General features: G+C 41.2%; 1 protein-coding gene across 1 annotated transcript; it reads right to left on the bottom strand.

The window, feature by feature from the left end:
- Nucleotides 1-356: 356 nt before the first annotated feature.
- Nucleotides 357-18,772, bottom strand: LOC139463781 (chitinase-3-like protein 2). The gene is made up of 10 exons (XM_071245086.1): nt 18,697-18,772; nt 17,252-17,317; nt 13,086-13,271; nt 11,993-12,249; nt 9,100-9,224; nt 6,106-6,229; nt 4,984-5,169; nt 4,509-4,631; nt 2,639-2,894; nt 357-1,267 (listed from the first exon to the last, which is right to left on the bottom strand). The coding sequence occupies exons 2-10, from the start codon at nt 17,307-17,309 to the stop codon at nt 1,077-1,079; spliced, it is 1,506 nt and encodes a 501-aa protein (XP_071101187.1). The 5' UTR covers nt 17,310-17,317; nt 18,697-18,772; the 3' UTR covers nt 357-1,076.
- Nucleotides 18,773-20,457: the final 1,685 nt, after the last annotated feature.

The following is a 20,457-nucleotide window of genomic DNA, read 5'->3' as shown; positions in this document are numbered from 1 at the left end:
CTTCCCACATTAAGCTGCCACGCCGTGAAACAACTGCAATTCTCAAAGCGGCGTTAAACCCCATCACACTCAATACCATGTTAATTTCATTGTCACATGTACCGGAAGGCAGGGACAGAAAAATAAAATAAAACAAAAAATCTACTGAAAACTTTAATGTGTTAATGAATATGACAAATAAGTTAATTTCCACACATCTATAAAATATAAGTGAAATGAGCTTGATGATAAGGAATTATGCGGTGTACGAAAACAGGACTGCAGCTGGATGTCTAATTGCTGTGAATAGCACGTATCATTGAATATCACACACCGTTTTCTGTATGTTAACAATGCACGTATCATTGAATAGCACATACCGTTTTGTTTATGGTAACAATGCAATACAAAACAATTACACAAAAACATGTGTTGGCTACGACTCGTTCTTAAATAGTTAGCTTAACTTCTTCTTACCTAAAGGTCTGAAAATTCGCATTTCCTTTCGCGACTGACATGAAACCAGCTCTCAACACTTCTCCGTTATCCCGTTGCAAGTAATATTTGTGACAGACTATAGTTCATTCATGTTATCAATCAAGTCTGTCCAGTAATATATTTCCAACTTCTTTAATACCATATTTGGTCATATTCTGAATTCAATTTTAACTTTTACACAATTGAAATATAAATAGAAGATGAAGGTCTAAAGCAGAGCATCAGTTTAGAAACATAGTTAGCTGCTGGCTCACTCTCCAGACGACATGTACAGGGACATCTCGTGAATCCGGACACCCCGCCTACCGGTCAATCTTGATGAGACATAATATAGATGATTACCATTGAAATGGTACAGTCCAGATTGTCGAGGTTTAACTGTGTGTAGATATATCGGTTGAGGGGAAGTAGGTTTGGAAATCTACCAATCTGGGGGTCGTAACATGTTATAGTTATTTCAAACACTATTCACAACCAATATAGATAAATGCAGTCGCAGTTTCCGTTATGAACCCGACCATCCCACGTATCTACGCATGATTCGCTTCGTACTGAAGATAGAACATAGAACGTATTCGCAATTCAGCTGGGCCTTTCAGCTACATTGGCGGACATTCATCTGTCGTGTACCCGCAGTTGTTTGACTCGGGGTCAAAGGCCATGTAGGGTCCACATGACATGCGCGAGCCCATGTAGTCGGTGCATGAGTAGTAGCCGTGGCAGTCCTCTTCGTCGGCCCACAATCCAGCTCCATTCTCCGCACACGTCAGGGGCATGTTATCAGGAAGTTCTGAAACACAGCGATGCAGAGCGCGTCCTATATAGTCTTGATTAGCATCATCGACATTTTAGCATACAGTGTTACCAACACCAATCCCATTAAAGCCAGATCTTAGTTCTCGCTACCGCAAAACAAAGATCTGACGACTGTGACCCACCAATGAAATGACTAACAAGAAATCGACATTAGCCAATCAGAAAGCAGCTTTCTCGAGCTATACGGCACTAGTTTCAAACTGGGAACTGAGATTTGAAAAATATTTTGACAAAGTCTCCATTCAAAATCTATTATGTGGCATACATTGTATGGCAGTACTTACCACGGGCAAGGCAATGGTTCTTCCCTTCGAATGTTTACCATATTGAAGCAAGGGATAGACGATGATTTTGACGGAAACAGTCGTAAAGCACATAATACCCCGTGTTAAACTTTTCGAGGTGGCATGTTTAGAAAACACATATCGACTGTCACTTTCCTGATCTGGTAAGCGACGCTTTCGTTGCTCGGATGAAATGTCGTTCTGACGCGCCCCGTAATGGAACGTACTCAGGTCTTTGATATGAACTAAGAACTAAGATATGATGTTAATGAGATTGAACCAACACTAGATAACTATATGTTCTATGCATATACAGGGTCGCATTTATATTAGATACCGACCATTGATTTGATCGTTGGCTCCGTCTGCCAGAGAAAAGAAACATGTCTTGTATGTAAGCAGTGGCCGAAAACATATTCTGTCACTTGCCAATACGTTCAACGCCCCCTTCCCTCCATCCAACCTAACCTCACACCATTCCTATCCCCATCCCTATACCAAGCCCCAGCTCGACCCCCCAGCCCCAGTCCTATCCCCTAGCCCTATTCCCAGCCCCAGCTCGATCTCCAAGTCCTATCCCCCAGCCCTATTCCCAGCCCCAGCTCGATCTCCAAGTCCTATCCCCCAGCCCTATTCCCAGCCCCAGCTCGATCCCCAGCCCCAGCCCCAGCTCGATCTCCCAGTCCTATCCCCCAGCCCTATTCCCAGCCCCAGCTCGATCCCCAGCCCCAGGCTCAGCTCGATCTCAAAGTCGTATCCCAAGCCCTATTCCCAGCCCCAGCTCGATCCCCCAGCCCCAGTCCTATCCCCAGCCCTATTCCCAGCCCCAGCTCGATCCCCCAGCCCCAGTCCTATCCCCAGCCCTATTCCCAGCCCCAGTCCTATCCCCAGTCCTACTATAATGTTGTAACTCTACATAAAGCAAGTCTAGATTTTTCCGCAGGTTCAAGCTGAATCTCACCGAGGCTCCTTTTTCATATTAATTGTATTTTTTTTTGGTTTCTACCAAAATTATGTATTTCTAGAAACTAAGCGTTAGTCCAGAAGTACGGGTAACGTACCAATGCGGTTGATTGAAGGGAACACACCCTCTGGGCGGGGCTTCCTAGTCGGTGGCTTCCAAGCAGGGGGAGCCGTGACTGGTGACGGCTTCTTAATAGGCGGTTCATTCGGGAACTCATTGGCTGGACGGATTATCTCGGAAATTCGTCTAAGCAGTGGATACTTTCCGAGTCCACAGCCCTTCCCTGTGAAGTCGTCCATCTCCACGGACCAGATGAAGGCGCCACCTAGGTTCTGGCTGTTGATGTAGTTGGCCTGGGAGAGGAAATAATAGCCAAGGTGAAGGTCATCGAACGAGAACACCAAATATCATAAGAGCCGACCTATATTTTCAGTTAGGAACTTGAGAGTTTGTTTGAGGTAAATTGTGTGCATGGATGAGTGTACGAGTGTGAAATGTGCGGGCACATGTAGGATTCACGTGTGTGTGAATAATGTATATAGTATGTTGACTTGTGTGTGCGTGCATGTATATATGTAGTCATGCATACGTATGTACCTGGGCATGCATGTGTGTACATGCGTGAGCATGCATACACGTGAGGTGTGAACATACTGATATTTATCATACTACTTCAATCGATGTATTATATTGTCTTTTAAATCATTTTTTGGTGGTCTTCAAGTTAATGTTTTACCAAGTGTCTCATAGGTTAGATATGCCTGAATAGTGTTAATCTGTACAACCAGTGACGCGTTAATAAACAATTTCCTTTCTCCTTATTTTCTTTTCTCTCTAAATGACAAAATAAACGTCACTTAAAAATCGGTTCTGTTTATCAGAAATTTGCCAACCACAATAACAAAAACTTTTAGCAACAAAAAATGAATAAGAAAGCCCAAGTTGGCCAACTTTGATGCTTTCGACTTCCACGTGCTCGGTTGGTGCTGAAAGTCAAGAATCAAAACTAGGATTTATACCGACAGACAATGAAGGTAAGGGACGCAACTCTGTACAGAGAGATGTGGCGCCTCAGACTCTTCACTTTAAAATAAAAACCATTGCTTATCGCAATGAAGGGAAACAATCTTCAAAGTAAGTGAAAAAAATAATTGCGGTTTTGTTGCGAATTTCAATTTTCCAGGGTACATTTAGTCAATTTCCGAGAGAGACAAAATCATAATATTCGTAGAAAGTACTTAAATGTCCAAGTGAATGTGTCGAAATCACACGCTCCGTAATCGACTTCCAAAACAAGCGTATTTGGGGGCGTGGCCCTAAGCTTCCGGCGCAGCAGCGACAACTGTTCTCTACGTTTGATGCTTTTGGCGCGTTTATCTATCTTATGATTCTCAGCCCGTATTCTTCAGCTATTTCAAGTAATCCTACAAATATAACAACATTGCATACATTGTTGAATGTGTGAAACGAACCTTGATCTTGATATTGTGAATAATTGAAATAACAATTAACAATCGGTAACTTGCGTTTTATTACTGACATCCTGTTGAATAAAAAAACACACCAAGCGGCCCTCGACCCGATTCCACGCAATAAATACCAGTCAGGCATTAATCCCCTGAGTAAAAAACTGAAGGCATCACCTACCGAGGACACATAAGTTGCGGACGCAGTAATCAATTGTGGTAATCACAGTTAAGGATGAAAAAACGTAGGTAATATATTCACAAACCAAAGGCAGGAGCGAGCAGGCTGGGTGTCGGCCCTATCGGTATAATTGTTGAAATTGCGCAGCGCGTTGAACACCGGGAACCCAGTTTAACCACAGTCAGTGGCATTCATTTTGGGGACGCCTGTCGTTTGGGGTTTTTTTTGGTTTGTATGAGCAATAATGGTTAACTGTCACTGAGACATCAGTAATTTCAGAGTAGTGAATAGTGCTGGATATTAGCCGAAGCGTCGCCCACCTTGATCCCAATGCTGTTGACGTCATCGTATCCCACCCACTGGTCCCCGCCAAAGGCGTATGGGGAGTTCTGCTCCTCGATCCATTCCTTCGTCCACGAGTTGAATCTGATGTTTTCACAGATCTGAAATACAATGCGGAAAACCAGTGTGGTGGCAATGCTCCTTATTACCCACTGTGCAGCATCTTCACATGGAACACAGGGGGAAATAATGATGGAAACTATGGCCATATAAGCCTTTTGAAAAATTCACCCCAAAAAGGTTTATGTTCAGAAAAAATTTGCCGCAAAGAAGTTTATCAAACGAGAAGATGCTGAATGACCAATCATTTTATTTTTAGTTTATTTATTTAAATTCAAAATGGACCCGAATGAACAATCCAGACATGGGTCTAAGAGCATCAAATATTGCTTTGTTTCTGAAGGAAGACTTGATGATAGATGATATAGGCCGAGGCTCGTGTCAGTTACCCACCTCATAGTAGGCAAGGATCCCCGGCTCCTTGGTAATCCTGCCCCCTTTGCCTCCCCCAGTGGCGTTCGCCCCGATCCACGTGTTGCTCGGGTTCATGAGGGTGTAGCTCATTCCGTAGGTGGCCAGGCCAAGGATTAGCTTCTCATTGGGCACGCCCTGCTGCTTCCAGAACTGTACTGTCCAATTCTGTAATCAGACATACTACCGTATACCGTAGTGCAGACATCTGTGAGTTCAGACTAATACTGGAACAGGACATCACAGATACTACCGTATACTGTAGTCCAGACATCTGTGAGTTCAGACTAATACTGGAACAGGACATCAGAGATACTACCGTATACTGTAGTCAAGACATCTGTGAGTTCAGACTAATACTGGAACAGGACATCACAGATACTACCGTATACTGTAGTCCAGACATCTGTGAGTTCAGACTAATACTGGAACAGGACATCAGAGATACTACCGTATACTGTAGTCCAGACATCTGTGAGTTCAGTCTAATACTGGAACAGGACATCAGACATACTACCGTATACTGTAGTCCAGACATCTGTTAGTTCAGTCTAATACTGGAACAGGACATCGGAGATACTACCGTATACTGTAGTCCAGACATCTGTGAGTTCAGACTAATACTGGAACAGGACATCGGAGATACTACCGTATACTGTAGTCCAGACATCTGTTAGTTCAGTCTAATACTGGAACAGGACATCGGAGATACTACCGTATACTGTAGTCCAGACATCTGTGAGTTCAGTCTTATACTGGAACTCAGAGTAACAACCATTTGCTGTATACACCTCTGTATGGCCTACTTACCAGTCTAACGTAACATCTTAACATGCGTTATACCTTAGTTGTAAATCTTTACCTTGTACTACGATTACAGATAGAACAATACTTTTTCAATCCTGAAGTATGATCTTCACAAAGGGCACTCGTACATAATATCATGAATATGTCTTTCTTATTTCTTGGTCACTGTAAAGAAATAGTGTTTGTTCAGACAAAGAAGTATTTCGTTGTAACTGTTCGCACTTAAGAATTGCATCTCCAATCTTGAAAACTGTAAATTTATTTTATTATTCTCAGTAGCCCACGTTGTTGACGCACCTGACACAGACTCTTTCTCTCCCCATCGTCCGCTTCGCTAGGAGTGATGCTGCTATGGTGCCCGACGTTCTTTTCCCACAGTCCATGATAATTGTACGTCATTAACAGCATATAATCGAGATATCTGAAATAACACGGCGTCACCATCAGCATATAATCGAGATATCTGAAATAACATGGCGTCACCAACAGCATATAATCGAGATATCTGAAATAACACGGCGTCACCAACAGCATATATTCGAGATATCTTAAATAACACGGCGTCACCAACAGCATATAATCGAGATATCTTAAATAACACGGTGTCACCAACAGCATATAATCGAGATATCTGATATAGTACGGCGTCACCAACAGCATATAATCGAGATATCTGACATAGCATGGCGTCACCAACAGCATATAATCGAGATATCTGACATAGAAGGGCGTCACCAACAGCATATAATCGAGATATCTGACATAGAAGGGCTTCACAAACAATTTATGCTAGAGACATCTGAAATAACACGGCGCCATCAGCAGCATAGAATCGAGATATCTAAAATAACATGGCGCCATCAGCAATTTAAAATCGAGTTGTCTAAATAGCATGGCGTCATGAAAAGTTTATAATCGAGATATCTGACACAGAACGGTGTCACTAACAGTTTTTACCGAAGATATATCTGAAATAACATGGCGCAATCAGCAGTTTACAATCGAGATATCTAAATATAATGGCGCCATCAACAGTATATAATAATCAGCAGCACATAATCGACATAACTGAATAGCATTACGTGATCATTAACATATATTCGAGATATACACGCACGAATAGTATGGCGTCATCAACAGCATATCTTCGAAATATATTTGTATGAATAGCATAGCGTCACCAACAGCATGTATTCGAGATAAACTTCGATGAATAGCATAGCGTCATCAACAGCATGTATTCGTGATATATTTGGATGAATAGCATAGCGTCATCAACAGCATATGTTCGAGATATTTGTCGCCATGAAAACATCTTACAACGAAATCGAAATCCGGTTCGTAAACTGTCGTGCAGATTTCTGTCGATTGCAAGATTTGCAAAGCATGTGAAACCGCCAACTCGTTGTCAACAGATTTTTTTCAAACCTTTTCATGTTTTTAATCAAGGTGCTCGCGTGATTTGATACACTTCGCGATGTAAGACCCGTTTTATCACAATATTGATCTAATCTCATTAAAATCAGATCTTAGTTCTCGCTATCGCTAAACAGAGATCTGAGGACATCCCATTACGGGTCACGTCAGAACGGCCTTTCCGCGAACTTGTGACCGACCATTGAAATGACTAACCAGAAATCAACAGCAACCAATTAGAAACCAGCTTTCTCGAGCTTTACGGCAGCCTGGCGACCTGGCGACCTGGCGACTTCCATTGCAGACTAGGCTTGAAAAATGTCTATACACAGTTCTCGATTAAAATTTGAAAACTGAACAAACGAACATTCCGGAATGTCTAATATATACTTGAAATTGTATGGCAGTGCTTCCCACGTACTGTGCAACGCCGCTTCCGTTCAAATACTGAACGGAATACCCCGTGTTAATGTTTTCGAGGTTGCATGATTAGAAAACACATTCCGACTGTCACTTTCATGATCTGGTAAGCGACGCTTTGATTGGTCGGATGAAAAGTCGTTCTGACGTGATGGGATGTCCTCAGATCTTTGTTTAGCGATAGCGAGAACTAAGATCTGATTTTAAAGAGACTGAATAAAAACGGAACCTGCGGCGAACTTAATGGTGATGCGGACGGTGCCTGAGAACTAAGACTAATATCTTCTTAGCCTTATAGGACAATTAGGAATAGGTTATGATTTTAATGAGATTGATATAGATCTTGATTATCGATCAGATCGTCTTGACTGGGCGCCGCCATTTTGTTTGAAACAAATACAAGTGATGGAATCGGATTGGTCCATAGGAGAGGCTCAGAATGGACATAACTCATAATAACAACTGGTGGCGCTACGGTCGAGGCCAGGAATTCCAGCCTAGTTCGCCAAGGGTGGAAACTGGACTTTTAAAGTCAGTTAACTCTCTTGACTCGGGAAGATGCCATGAACAGTATATAGTCAAGACTATTTTATTATTGAAATAGATAGTGTCACCAAAATGTCATAATCATTATTACATAACCAACGTTATGTTATCCGATACAAAGAATATCATGCCGCTCAATGTATGCGTTTGATATGTGGAATAACATATCACAATGACAATTATAATATACACAGTCTAATACATACATAAATATACACAGTCAATCTGTCGGCCTCCTGGCCTTCATCAGAGACAATCGGGGCCTTCTTTAACCATAATACGAAACCAACAGAGTGTGCCTGATTGGTTGGTTGGTTGATTTGTTACGCAGCACTCAGCAATATTCCAGCTATATGACGGCGTCTGTAAATAATCGAGTCTGGACCAGACAATCCAATGATTAATATCATGAGAATCGATCCACGCAAGTGGAGTCTATGGCATGCATCAACCAAGTCAGCGAGCCTGACCACCCGATTCCGTGAGTCGCCTTTTACGACAGGCATAGTCGCCTTTTACGGCAAGCATGGGTTGCTGAAGACCTATTCTACCCCGGATTTTCACGGGTCGAGTGTGCCTGAGGAAGGTCGAAGGTCGAAAGCTTGATATATTTATGTATTTATTTGAACACAAAAAAGATAAGTAATGATATATATTTTCAACAACGCAATACAAGGCTCAATAATAGTTGAATTCAGTCTCCTAAACCAACAACTGACGCCATCACATACATACAACAACGCAATACAAGGCTCAATAATAGTTGAATTCAGTCTCCTAAACCAACAACTGACGCCATCACATACATACTCATATACAACTTGTCATTGAATTCTTACCCATAAACAAATGTGTATATAAATAGGCTTAATGTTGAATACCACCTTCAACAGTTAATGTATAACTCACTTGTGTATTTTCGTCGTTTCGTAGGCGTTGTCAATGAAGAAAAGCCCCGCAGCAGTAGCCAACGTCAGTATCATTTTCTCATTCCCTGTCAGCCTAGCCTCTTCTTGGAGCTTTTCCTGAAACGTCTAAACGAAAAACGTCCATTGACGAATTAGCATTTACCTCAGACATAAACGAGCGTTGTAGTTGAAACCGAAATTTCATACTCAAATGAACAAAACCGATGTTTGTCATATTTTGGAAGAAAATAACTTCCTCAGGTTTTCGGAAATTTCCCGTCATTTATCCAACGTTATGTTTGCGATTTGTTAATGTTTAACTGATCATGACGAACCATAACATAAAACAGATATTAACTATAAACTGTGAACATGAAAAATCAACCAAATCATTTATTAAACGAGAACATTAATTCATTTTATTCATTTCATTCTCTCTCTTAATTTCCTTTAAATTTATTTCAGATTTTTTCTTTCTGGAGCTTTACTACTTATCAAAGATTTATTGGAATTCTTGCTTTCAATAACTCTTATAATTAATCGAATTCGACGGATCACGTTGCGAGATTAGCAACAGAGAACCTAATTTGGTGATTAGGTGTGAAACGCACATGGCCGCCTTTACATCCCGTCAATTTTACGACATTGACAGACGGTTTTCGGTAGGTGAGACCTGTTCGCCATGTTTACCGAGCCTCGACCTCATCTTAACCTCTCTCTCACTACCCCGCCCTGAAACGTGACTTTTACAAGAAGGCGCTTGTATCCTCTGTTTGTTTACGGATTTTCAATAGCAATTTGGTTAATTGGATCCAGCTTGACACTAAACATTGAGAATAAACTATTTAGCAGGTTTTTGTCAGTTTGTTTGGAAGGATACATGTAGTATATATTGATGCAGCCGGGAGGTCATGGGAGAAAACAAGGCAGCAAGCACTAGTTGTGCTCAAACTGTTCATATATGGAAGGAAAGGGCGTTAAATTACTTATTTGGGAATATACTTACAAAGACATTGTATCTACAATAAGATGGTAAACTTGTATTTGTCGGAGGAGACACTAGATGTGGACGCGTACCTTCAATAAGGTGGTAATCTGGTATTTGTCGGAGGAGACACTAGATATGGACGCTTACCTTCAGTAAGGTGGTAATCTTGTATTTGTCGGAGGAGACACTAGATATGGACGCGTACCTTCAATAAGGTGGTGAACTTGTATTTATCGGAGGAGACACTAGATATGGAAGCGTACCTTCAATAAGGTGGTAATCTGGTATTTGTCGGAGGAGACACTACATATGGACGCGTACCTTCAATAAGGTGGAAATCTGGTATTTGTCGGAGGAGACACTAGATATAGATGCGTACCTTCAATAAGGTGGTAATCTTGTATTTGTCGGAGGAGACACTAGATATGGACGCGTACCTTCAATAAGGTGGTAATCTGGTATTTGTCGGAGGAGACACTAGATATGGACGCGTACCTTCAATAAGGTGGAAATCTTGTATTTGTCGAAGGAGACACTAGATATGGACGCGTATCTTCAATAAAGTGGTAATCTGGTATTTGTCGGAGGAGACACTAGATATGGACGCGTACCTTCAATAAGGTGGAAATCTGGTATTTGTCGGAGGAGACACTAAATATTGTCTGAGGAGACACTTGATATGGACGCGTACCTTCAATAAGGTGGTAATCTGGTATTTGTCGGAGGAGACACTAGATATGGACGCGTACCTTCAATAAGGTGGTAATCTGGTATTTGTCGGAGGAGACACTAGATATGGACGCGTACCTTCAATAAGGTGGTAATCTGGGATTTGTCGGAGGAGACACTAGATATGGACGCGTACCTTCAATAAGGTGGAAATCTTGTATTTGTCGGAGGAGACACTAGATATGGACGCGTACCTTCAATAAGGTGGTAATCTGGTATTTGTCGGAGGAGACACTAGATATGGACGCGTACCTTCAATAAGGTGGTAATCTTGTATTTGTCGGAGAGACGCCAGATATGGAGGCGTACCTTCAGTAAGGTGGTAATGATGTATTTGTCGGAGGAGACACTACATATGGACGCGTACCTTCAATAAGGTGGAAATCTTGTATTTGTCGGAGGAGACACTAGATATGGAAGCGTACCTTCAATAAGGTGGTAATCTGGTATTTGTCGGAGGAGACACTAGATATGGACGCGTACCTTCAATAAGGTGGTAATCTTGTATTTGTCGGAGAGACGCCAGATATGGAGGCGTACCTTCAGTAAGATGGTAATGATGTATTTGTCGGAGGAGACACTACATATGGACGCGTCCCTTCAATAAGGTGGTGAACTTGTATTTATCGGAGGAGACACTAGATATGGACGCGTACCTTCAATAAGGTGGTAATCTTGTATTTGTCGGAGGAGACACTAGATATGGAAGCGTACCTTCAATAAGGTGGTAAACTTGTATTTATCGGAGGAGACACTAGATATGGACGCGTACCTTCAATAAGGTGGTAATCTGATATTTGTCGGAGGAGACACTAGATATGGAAGCGTACCTTCAATAAGGTGGTAATCTGGTATTTGTCGGAGGAGACACTAGATATGGACGCGTACCTTCAATAAGGTGGAAATCTGATATTTGTCGGAGGAGACACTAGATATGGACGCGTACCTTCAATAAGGTGGTAATCTTGTATTTGTCGGAGGAGACACTAGATATGGACGCGTACCTTCAATAAGGTGGTAATCTGGTATTTGTTGGAGAGACGCTAGATATGGACGCGTACCTTCAGTAAGGTGGTAATCATGTATTTGTCGGAGGAGACACTAGATATGGACGCGTACCTTCAATAAGGTGGTGAACTTGTATTTGTCGGAGGAGACACTAGATATGGACGCGTACCTTCAATAAGATGGTAAACTTGTATTTGTCGGAAGGGACGCTGCCTCTGACCCCTGGGAACTCCCAGTCCATGTCCATCCCGTCCAAGTTGTGCTGGCGGAGGAAAGTGACAGCGTTCTCGGCCCACTTGGATATCGTGTTCTCGGTTTCTATGACTTTCTTAAACGGCTTCGATCCCTCCTTCCATCCCCCCACCGCAAGCAACACGCGCAGGTTAGGGTTTCGTTTTTTAAGAGCAGCGGTCTTGGCGTATAATGCTGAAAACATTGAAGTTGGTGTTATTATATGTGACAAAAACACAAAACCACACTTTTAGATATTGGATATTGTTTGAATCGATCCATGCCGTTAATGTACCCTGACACGCATTCAACCAAATCAACGAGACTGACCACAATATTAATTGAGTCACCTCAATAGAGTGCTGGCGAAAGGAGGCGACTTCCAGGAAAGCCAGTCATATGTTTTTAAGAGAAACTTCTTAGAATAGTCTCTATGATGAAATGAAACATTTTGAAGATACATAAAAGTACAAAAAACAATGAAAATAACGGGACTGACACAACAAGAAAAACACCTGAAACATAGTTTCCAAAAAAATAATTTGAAGATACGTGTTGCTATTGAAGATGGTGTAGCGAAGATGGTATTTTAGTCTAAATACTCAAATAATCATGTACTACCAATCAGCGAAAGCTTTTCTACGGTCGCATGACGCAATTCGACTTTCGAAACATTCAAACGGGAAATATGTGAATTGCGACAATATGGCCCAGTGCTACACTTTCTATTCGGTACATGTATTATAGTTGGTGAATTCCTAATAAGTACCAACTGAAAATATTCAACATCTGTAAATAAAGTTGAAGCAATTGTAGAAGTCACAGGTGCAGTTGTAGTAGTAGTAGTAGTAGTAGTAGTAGTAGTAGTAGTAGTAGTAGTAGTAGTAGTAGTTGTAGTACTCGGAGAAGAATTATAGTGACAGACATGGTATATATATATATATATATATATATATATATATATATATATATATATATATATATATATATATATATAATTGACCGAAAATTAAGAGAATTATTTTACTGACCATTCCAGCCAGTAGGTTTTTCATCCCCTTCAACGTTGGGTCCTAGTCCCCATGGCAACACCTTTGCGAAAGCCACGATGACGTGTGTACACAGGAAGGGGTCGATGTCGCTGGGTTGGAACCGACCGTAGTCGCTACGCCACCTGGCGTCACTGCTGTAGTAGCAGAACATCTTCTTATCCTGTCCTGCAACAACCATTTTATGTATATTATTTATTACATGAAGAATACATGTCGTCGGCCATGTTCTTTTTAGTGTGGCCAGTTCGTATACCAGATAAACAGCTTGTATAGTATTTTGTTTGTTGTTGTTTTAACGCCGCACTAGTTCCAGCAATAGTTCCAGCTATATGTATGTAATCGAGTCTGGATCAGACAATCCAGTATTTACATCTTGAACATTGATCTACGCAACATGGATACGATGACATGCATCAATCAACCAAGTCAGTGAGCCTGACCACCCGATCTCGTTAGTCGCCTCTCACAACAAGCATGGGTTGCTGAAGACCATTCCTAACCCGGATCTTCACGGATATTTATATTGTTGATAAACATAGCCAGCTGTTTAACATCATGTGCATTTGAAGATGCCACAGGCATTTACAAATTATTGGCTTTTGAGAACAATATATGATACCAGATTACCATATATAAGACGGTCTAAACAAACGTTAAAGTCTAGTTTTCATATGCACTACTTTGCCCGAGAAGTATTTTACTTCCAGGAGTACGAAATGTGCCCCACCTATCGATTTGGGGTATTTAATCCCCTGGGGTAAATTTAAAATGAATGTTTATATGACGAAATTGACCCCTCAGGGTACATTTTGCCCCTTGGGTAAATGTGTGCATCTGAAGTAGGACTTGTTTCTATTTTGATAGAAACAAGCACAAACATTTAAATTGAAAAGGACCCTCAATAACATGGGCTTGCTTCATTTAAGCCTTATAGCATTACAGTAAGGGGTGGTCGGAAGGGAAAAATATATGGTTCAGGGACTGTGAGACAGACTAAAAGAGATTCGTACATACACAAACCACGAGAACTGATAATTTTAGTAAACACCTTTGAAGAATGTATAGTTTAAAACTTACACTTAAGTCTTAACTGGAACTTCTGGCCTTTTATAGTTTTTGTTGTTGATATGAATACAGTTACAATGTAAAGTTTACTTCATGAATTATGTCAAGTATCGACATTCTTCTCTTCCGTAAGTCCTTATTTTTTAGTATTCGGTACCTCATCCTTAAATCGAATTCCATAAAATGATATTGGTCCGTACGGAATGTTTATCGGTCCTATTAAATACCATCGGAACTCCGTTTGTCTCACACTGCTAAAAACATACATATTCTACAGTGCAGAGGATTTCGAATTAACGACGTTTTACTATATCGGATGATCTCACACTCCTTCATCTCCAACTGGGGCCAGAACGGGGATGGAGATGGGATGAGGGTGAGTTGGGGTGTTTCAGCAGGTGACAAGGATAGATGAAAAAAACTAAATAGTCTTTGCGGTAATTTAGTTCAACATTTAACCCTCAGATTATACGTCTATCACAAGGACATGGTGTATTTGGCAGTTCAGGGCGGTACCCGAGCTGCGAACATGCTTCTCTGACTTTATGTAGTCAGTAGTCATTGATCCTTTCAATGTAAATACCAGGAATTACGTTGACCATTAAATCAGTCTTTGCTTTGTCCCCTCCATCAACGTGGCGGTCATTCCTGGAGAGGGTCAGTGACATCCGACTGGCCATGCATGTGGGCAAATAGCGACAGCGTGGTCAGTCGGACTACTTAGCATGATTGTACGGTAGTCGTTGGAAAAGTCTTTAAATATATTGCATTTTATTTCTTTTTTGAGAGTAATGTTTAATTTTCATTGTGCCATAACTCTTTACAAATCCAAACTCATTCGATATCTTTGTGTACAATATTCAATTAAATTTGCAACAAAAACATGGTGATGTGAAATCTGAAACTATCCCCGTCAGTGGGATAGTATATTATATGCGTTATGAAATTTCGGGTTATCGTTAACAACGGACATTCAGTTCTTTGAGTCAACGTCGAGAAAATTACACTTAACATCGAACACGAACAGAAACAAAATATTTAGATATAAGAAGAATGTATATCTTTTTGAGAGTTGAATAAACAAAACATGTAAGTGCAACACTTCGCTTCATGAACCTGATTCTTAAGACTTAAGCATCCACGAAAATACTTACCTTTTTCAGCACGAAGGTCCGAAAATGGGCAAACACCTACAAATTAAACTGGTGTGTTTGTGAAAGTTTAATTTAAATACTCATTGCAGTCTTTAGTATCGTTTAGTCAACATGCCCGCTTGTCGTCTTTTGTGCCTGACATAGGTTTCCATTAAACTTAGGAAAGCTGGTACAACTTCAAATGTTACGTGCATGTGGGTCACCCTGATGAAACAGACGTACCCTCTGTCTGTGCGATGATGATGGTGGTAGTGTATTGAAACGATCACGTCATGGCGTTACCACAACGTTGGCGCTTGCGTGTTGTCGTATAAAACAACGTCAGTGTGACGTTAAGAACAAGCCCCTAAAACGCAATCAGTTTTAACGTATATATGTTTTCTCTGAACGTATACGGATTTTACCATATAAAATGGTATTAATGAATGCGTCTGTGTACGTACAGAGAATACATCACGTCTTTAGTACCATATTGAACATATAACCATATAAGTACCTACAGTGAGCTTTAACTACATATGTACGCACAGAGAAATCATGACGGTTTGAGTGGCATTTAGTGATACACATAAGAAAGAGAATTTATGGAGGTCAACTTCTTTGTTATGAGGAACACAATGATTTGGAGCTAATCTTACCCCTTCGTCGGGTCATCATTCGCCTGATGTTTTGTTTGTTTATTTGTCTTTTAACGCCGCACTCAGCATTATTCCAGCTATATGACGGCGGTCTGTAAATAATCGAGTCTGGACCAGACAATCCAGTGATTAATATCATGAGCATCGATCCACGCAATTGGGATCGATACAATGTCGCCTGATGAAGGAGTAAGCTTAACTCCGAAACATAATTAAGAAGTTGACATCCATGAACTCTCCTTCTTATCACGTTTTAAATATCATTTTCCCTGTAAAGCGTTTTCACCTTATTGCACATAGCTTTTACCTTATTAAAGTGTTAGCAATGAATACATGTATGTGCAATATGGAGAAAACGCTCTAGGCTATAATGACACAATAAACGTAATGGGAAATGAATGACATTTTCGAATAATCCAGGCGGCATGTTGCTCGATGGGAGCTTTCTAGGTACAAGACATTGATTGTGTAGCTCACATTACAAAAAAAGCAGAAGTATTGCCGGATGAAGTTCTTACCAAAAGAAGGGGAGGTCGGGTAGTCTAGTGGTTAAAGCGTTCGTCACGCCCATGACCCGGGTTCGATTCCCGACATGGGTACAATGTGTGAAGCCCATTTCTGGTCTCCCCTGCCGCGATATTGCTGGAATATTGCTTGAAACCGGCGTACAACCATACTCACTCACTCACGCTTACCAAAAGAAGAACGTCGTTAAAGACCCTGTATATATAGTGCAATATCGTGAAGTAAAACAGTCGAGCCCTTGTTTACATTGACCATATGCCTCTTTCTTCCCGATTTGTTTTTCCTTCAGATGATGTCACTGATGAATGTCACAATCAAAGATATTTTTTATTATATCGGACCCGTTTCACAAATCGGTTTTAGCGCTAATACTCTCATACGTTAACGCAGTCTTACGATCTCGATGAGGCCAGGGTAAATTCATGATGTTCTTATATGCTGTTGTTAAAAGTTGAACTTGAATATACACGTTTAAAAGCTACAAATACATTATTTCAAAACGTTATTAATAAATCAAAAATATGTTTGACATATGTTGCTTTTGTTAACTAATTCAACAAGCTCTTTTTATACTTTGTTGTGATCTAGTACGTCCTATTTGTCTTTGTAATTTACGGTTCATGTTCACGAAATATTAGCCTTTGACATTGCGATCTGTTTTGACCTAATTATCGGTGAAAAGGACGTGTAGGGCTGGAGTGTTTCCTAGGTGCGTGTCCAGACGACTGTCGAACGTGAGGAACGTGTTGGTCGCCATGGTTACCTGTCACGTGCAGCGCGAGACACGCCAAGGCCAGGAGCACCAATATGTATGTCCTCATGGTGGAACCTGAAACAAACGTATAGAAAAAAAACGAGAATGAGACAATGCTGTATAATTATAATAATTACATTCCCCCGTTAATACAGTGTTGGTTTATACATGAAAGTGTACAGAGTCGAGAGAATGGTGTGTAAAGGTAGACATGATATTTCATCAACACTCTCAGGACAACAAGCATAAAAACAGCATTTCCAGCAAACGATATGTTTGTTGTTTAACACCGCACTCAGCAATATTCCAGCTATATGACGGCGGTCTTTAAATAGTTGAGTCTGGACCGGACAATCCAGTGATTAATGTCATGAGCACTTGCCCCAAGTCACCAACCAAGTCAGCGGGCCTGACCACCGTTGGTCGCCTCTTAATGCCACATTTCATACTACAAACATGGTTACTGGCATTTTGGGAAAGCGTTGAACATAAATGTCACATCCCCCGTACCCCGACTATATAATTCCAGTCAAATCGTTGCGAGTAGGAGAAAACAAACATAGCCAAAAACTCCATATTAAGGTAAATACAGATAAATGGTAACTGAAAACAGTTGTTTACAGCTAATATTTACAGGAGGGGGGATGGTATTTGTACAACAACTAATTATATTAGCCTTGACTTATACTAATGTAACAACGGTGCGTAACACGTTTTTGTGACAAACACTGCACGGCGTAAGAAAACTTGTTTAAAAGGTTAAAGTGTTTACGTATATAAGTATACGGGTAAACCCAGTGATTCACTCTCAGAATGCTACAAATTTAAGTTGACATTTGGTCTAAACATTTTCTTTCTGCAACTTTCATCAACGGGTTTCGGGGACACGGGGGCAGTTGGTTTGTGTAACCCTTGTTACATTTACGTACATTATTCAGAGGTAGTTGGACATTTTAACGCCAGGCTTGTGTTAGCAATAATGAACGAGCATGGTTTAAAGACGCTTTTACCAATTTTCCAGCAATATCACGACGGGGGATACCAGAAATGGGCTTCACACGTTGTACCCATGTGGGGAATCGAACGAGGGTCTTAGGCGTGTCGAGCGAAAGCGTTAACCACTAGGCTACCCCACCGCCCCCGAGCAATAATGATATTACAGTGGCTACTTTCCCATTTGATTGAAAATAATAAATATTTGAGTTTATTTGAAATATATCATTTATACCAAGGTACATGTTTTGTCCTACGATAGCTGCATCGGTTTCATATTCATATGGCGATGTGACTTGTAGCCAAATGGCTTGCATTTATATACCAATTTTGCCATAAGCAATGATAAAAATAATAATCTTCTGATATTTTCATTTCACAAGATTTTGTTTGGTACCGTTGAATAAAAATAATCCAAGTATGTAAATATAACAAAAATACGTTAAAGCGTGTATTCTTACCTTGTAGCACTTGGTCTTAAACAACAAAACCCACTCCAGTAAACTCCGTCGTTAAAGGTATCCGGGAACTGCGATACTCTTCATTCTGCTTGTCGAGCTATTTAAGCCTATTAAGTACTCTGGAACGTCACGCCCTCTCGATCCTGTCTCAGCCAATCAGATGCAAGATGACAGACGCCGTGTGGGGGATTGAAGAGGACGAAAGAGGACAAGCCATTTTGCGCATCACAGGTATACGAAGTCGTATTTGACGGAATAACACCTGTGAACTGTTTAACTTTGGTCAGAAAATAGATCATGGATTTTTGATGACAAGCTGCGTTACAAGCAGTTACCTCCCTTTGTGATAAACTCTAGATGTCAGTGGTATTGATCACTATCGCTCTCATGAGAACATAACATAAGTACTTGTTCTTTCATTTGAATCGTCAAAACTAAAAACTCATGTTACTTTTAAAGGTTCATAAATAGTAACATAATTTAATAATGACCCGGGGGCACGGGTGGCCCAGTCGTCTAAGGCGCCGCGATTCGCTGTCCAGAGTTGCGACCCTTGGGCACGCCAGAAACCTATGATTGTGGGTTCGAATCCCGGTTCACCCCGATTATGTTTCTAGGTTTGTCAGCACCATACCCGAGCTCTTCGGTTTCACCGAAGTGGTAAACGTCTGAGACCTGCATCACTTCGGGCGTTCCTCCCCGAGCCATTATAAGTGAGTGAGTGAGTTATAACTGGGATACTATAAAAAGCGGCGTTAAACCCAAATCACTCACTAGTAATGACCCGGGGGCACGGGGGCCCAGTCGCTTGAGGCGCCGCGATTCGCTATGCAGAGTTGCTTCCTTTGGACACGCCAGAAACCTGTGGCCGTTCGAGTCTCGGTTAGCCCGGACTGTGGTTCTAGGTTTGTCAGCACCATCGCTGTGCCCATGGGATTCACTGAAACTGGTAAACATCTGAGACCTGCATCACTTCGGATTTTCTTCCCACATTAAGCTGACACTCAGTGATATAACTGGAATACCAAAACCAAACTCACTCACCCGTAGAGGATTCAATTGTTGTCCCGGGTACCATATGCAAGAATAAAGATCGTACATATCAAATCGGCCACTCCTGACTGATTAAACTAGCTACAGAGTAGTTGGGTGAGTGAGTGTGTGGGTATATGTTTTGGTGTGGGTGGGTGTATTGGTGAGCGGGCGGCCAGGCGAATGAGTGAGTATGTGAGAGAGCGTTTCGCAGCTATTCGCCATGTTTTCATCCGAACAAAGCAAGTAAACAAGTAATACTAATAATGCCGAAATAATCCCTCAAAACTAGAATTTAAATCTGACTATAAATGCTAATCTACATTTACATTGTATTCTGAATAGTAGGTTAGGATGTGTGTCTCAACACTGTTTGTGATCGTACAACGGTGGGGTAGAGTGAGGTAGAATAGGTCTTCAGCAACTCATACTTGCCATAAAAGGCGACTACGCTTGTTGTAAGAGGCGACTAACGGGATCGGGTGGTCAGACTCGCTGACATGGTTGATGCATGTCATCTATCCCAATTGCGTGGATTGATGCTCATGATATCAATCACTGGATTGTCTGGTCCAGACTCGATTATTTACAGACCGCCGTTATACAGCTGGAATATTGCTGAGTGCGGCGTTAAACAACAAATAAACAAACAAACCACGGTGGGGAGCAGCATTCCTCCTATCACGAACTTCCGGTTTGACGGCACCAGAAACTGACCGCTGGGATACC

The sequence above is a fragment of the Haliotis cracherodii genome, unplaced genomic scaffold (genome assembly GCF_022045235.1).
Source record: "Haliotis cracherodii isolate W230 unplaced genomic scaffold, xgHalCrac1.p SCAF_1, whole genome shotgun sequence".
Lineage (NCBI taxonomy): Eukaryota > Metazoa > Mollusca > Gastropoda > Lepetellida > Haliotidae > Haliotis > Haliotis cracherodii.
Note: the sequence above shows the minus strand (reverse complement) of the source record. Positions and strands in the feature narration are given on the sequence as shown.

Coding starts and splice junctions, on each gene's coding strand:
- LOC139463781 (XM_071245086.1), bottom strand. CDS start 17,309: ATGAGGACATACATATTGGTGCTCCTGGCCTTGGCGTGTCTCGCGCTG. Junction 9,225..11,992: donor AGTTTACCATCTTATTGAAG/GTACGCGTCCAT, acceptor TTTTTCGTTTAG/ACGTTTCAGGAAAAGCTCCA. Junction 1,268..2,638: donor CCCTTCAATCAACCGCATTG/GTACGTTACCCG, acceptor GCTGTGTTTCAG/AACTTCCTGATAACATGCCC.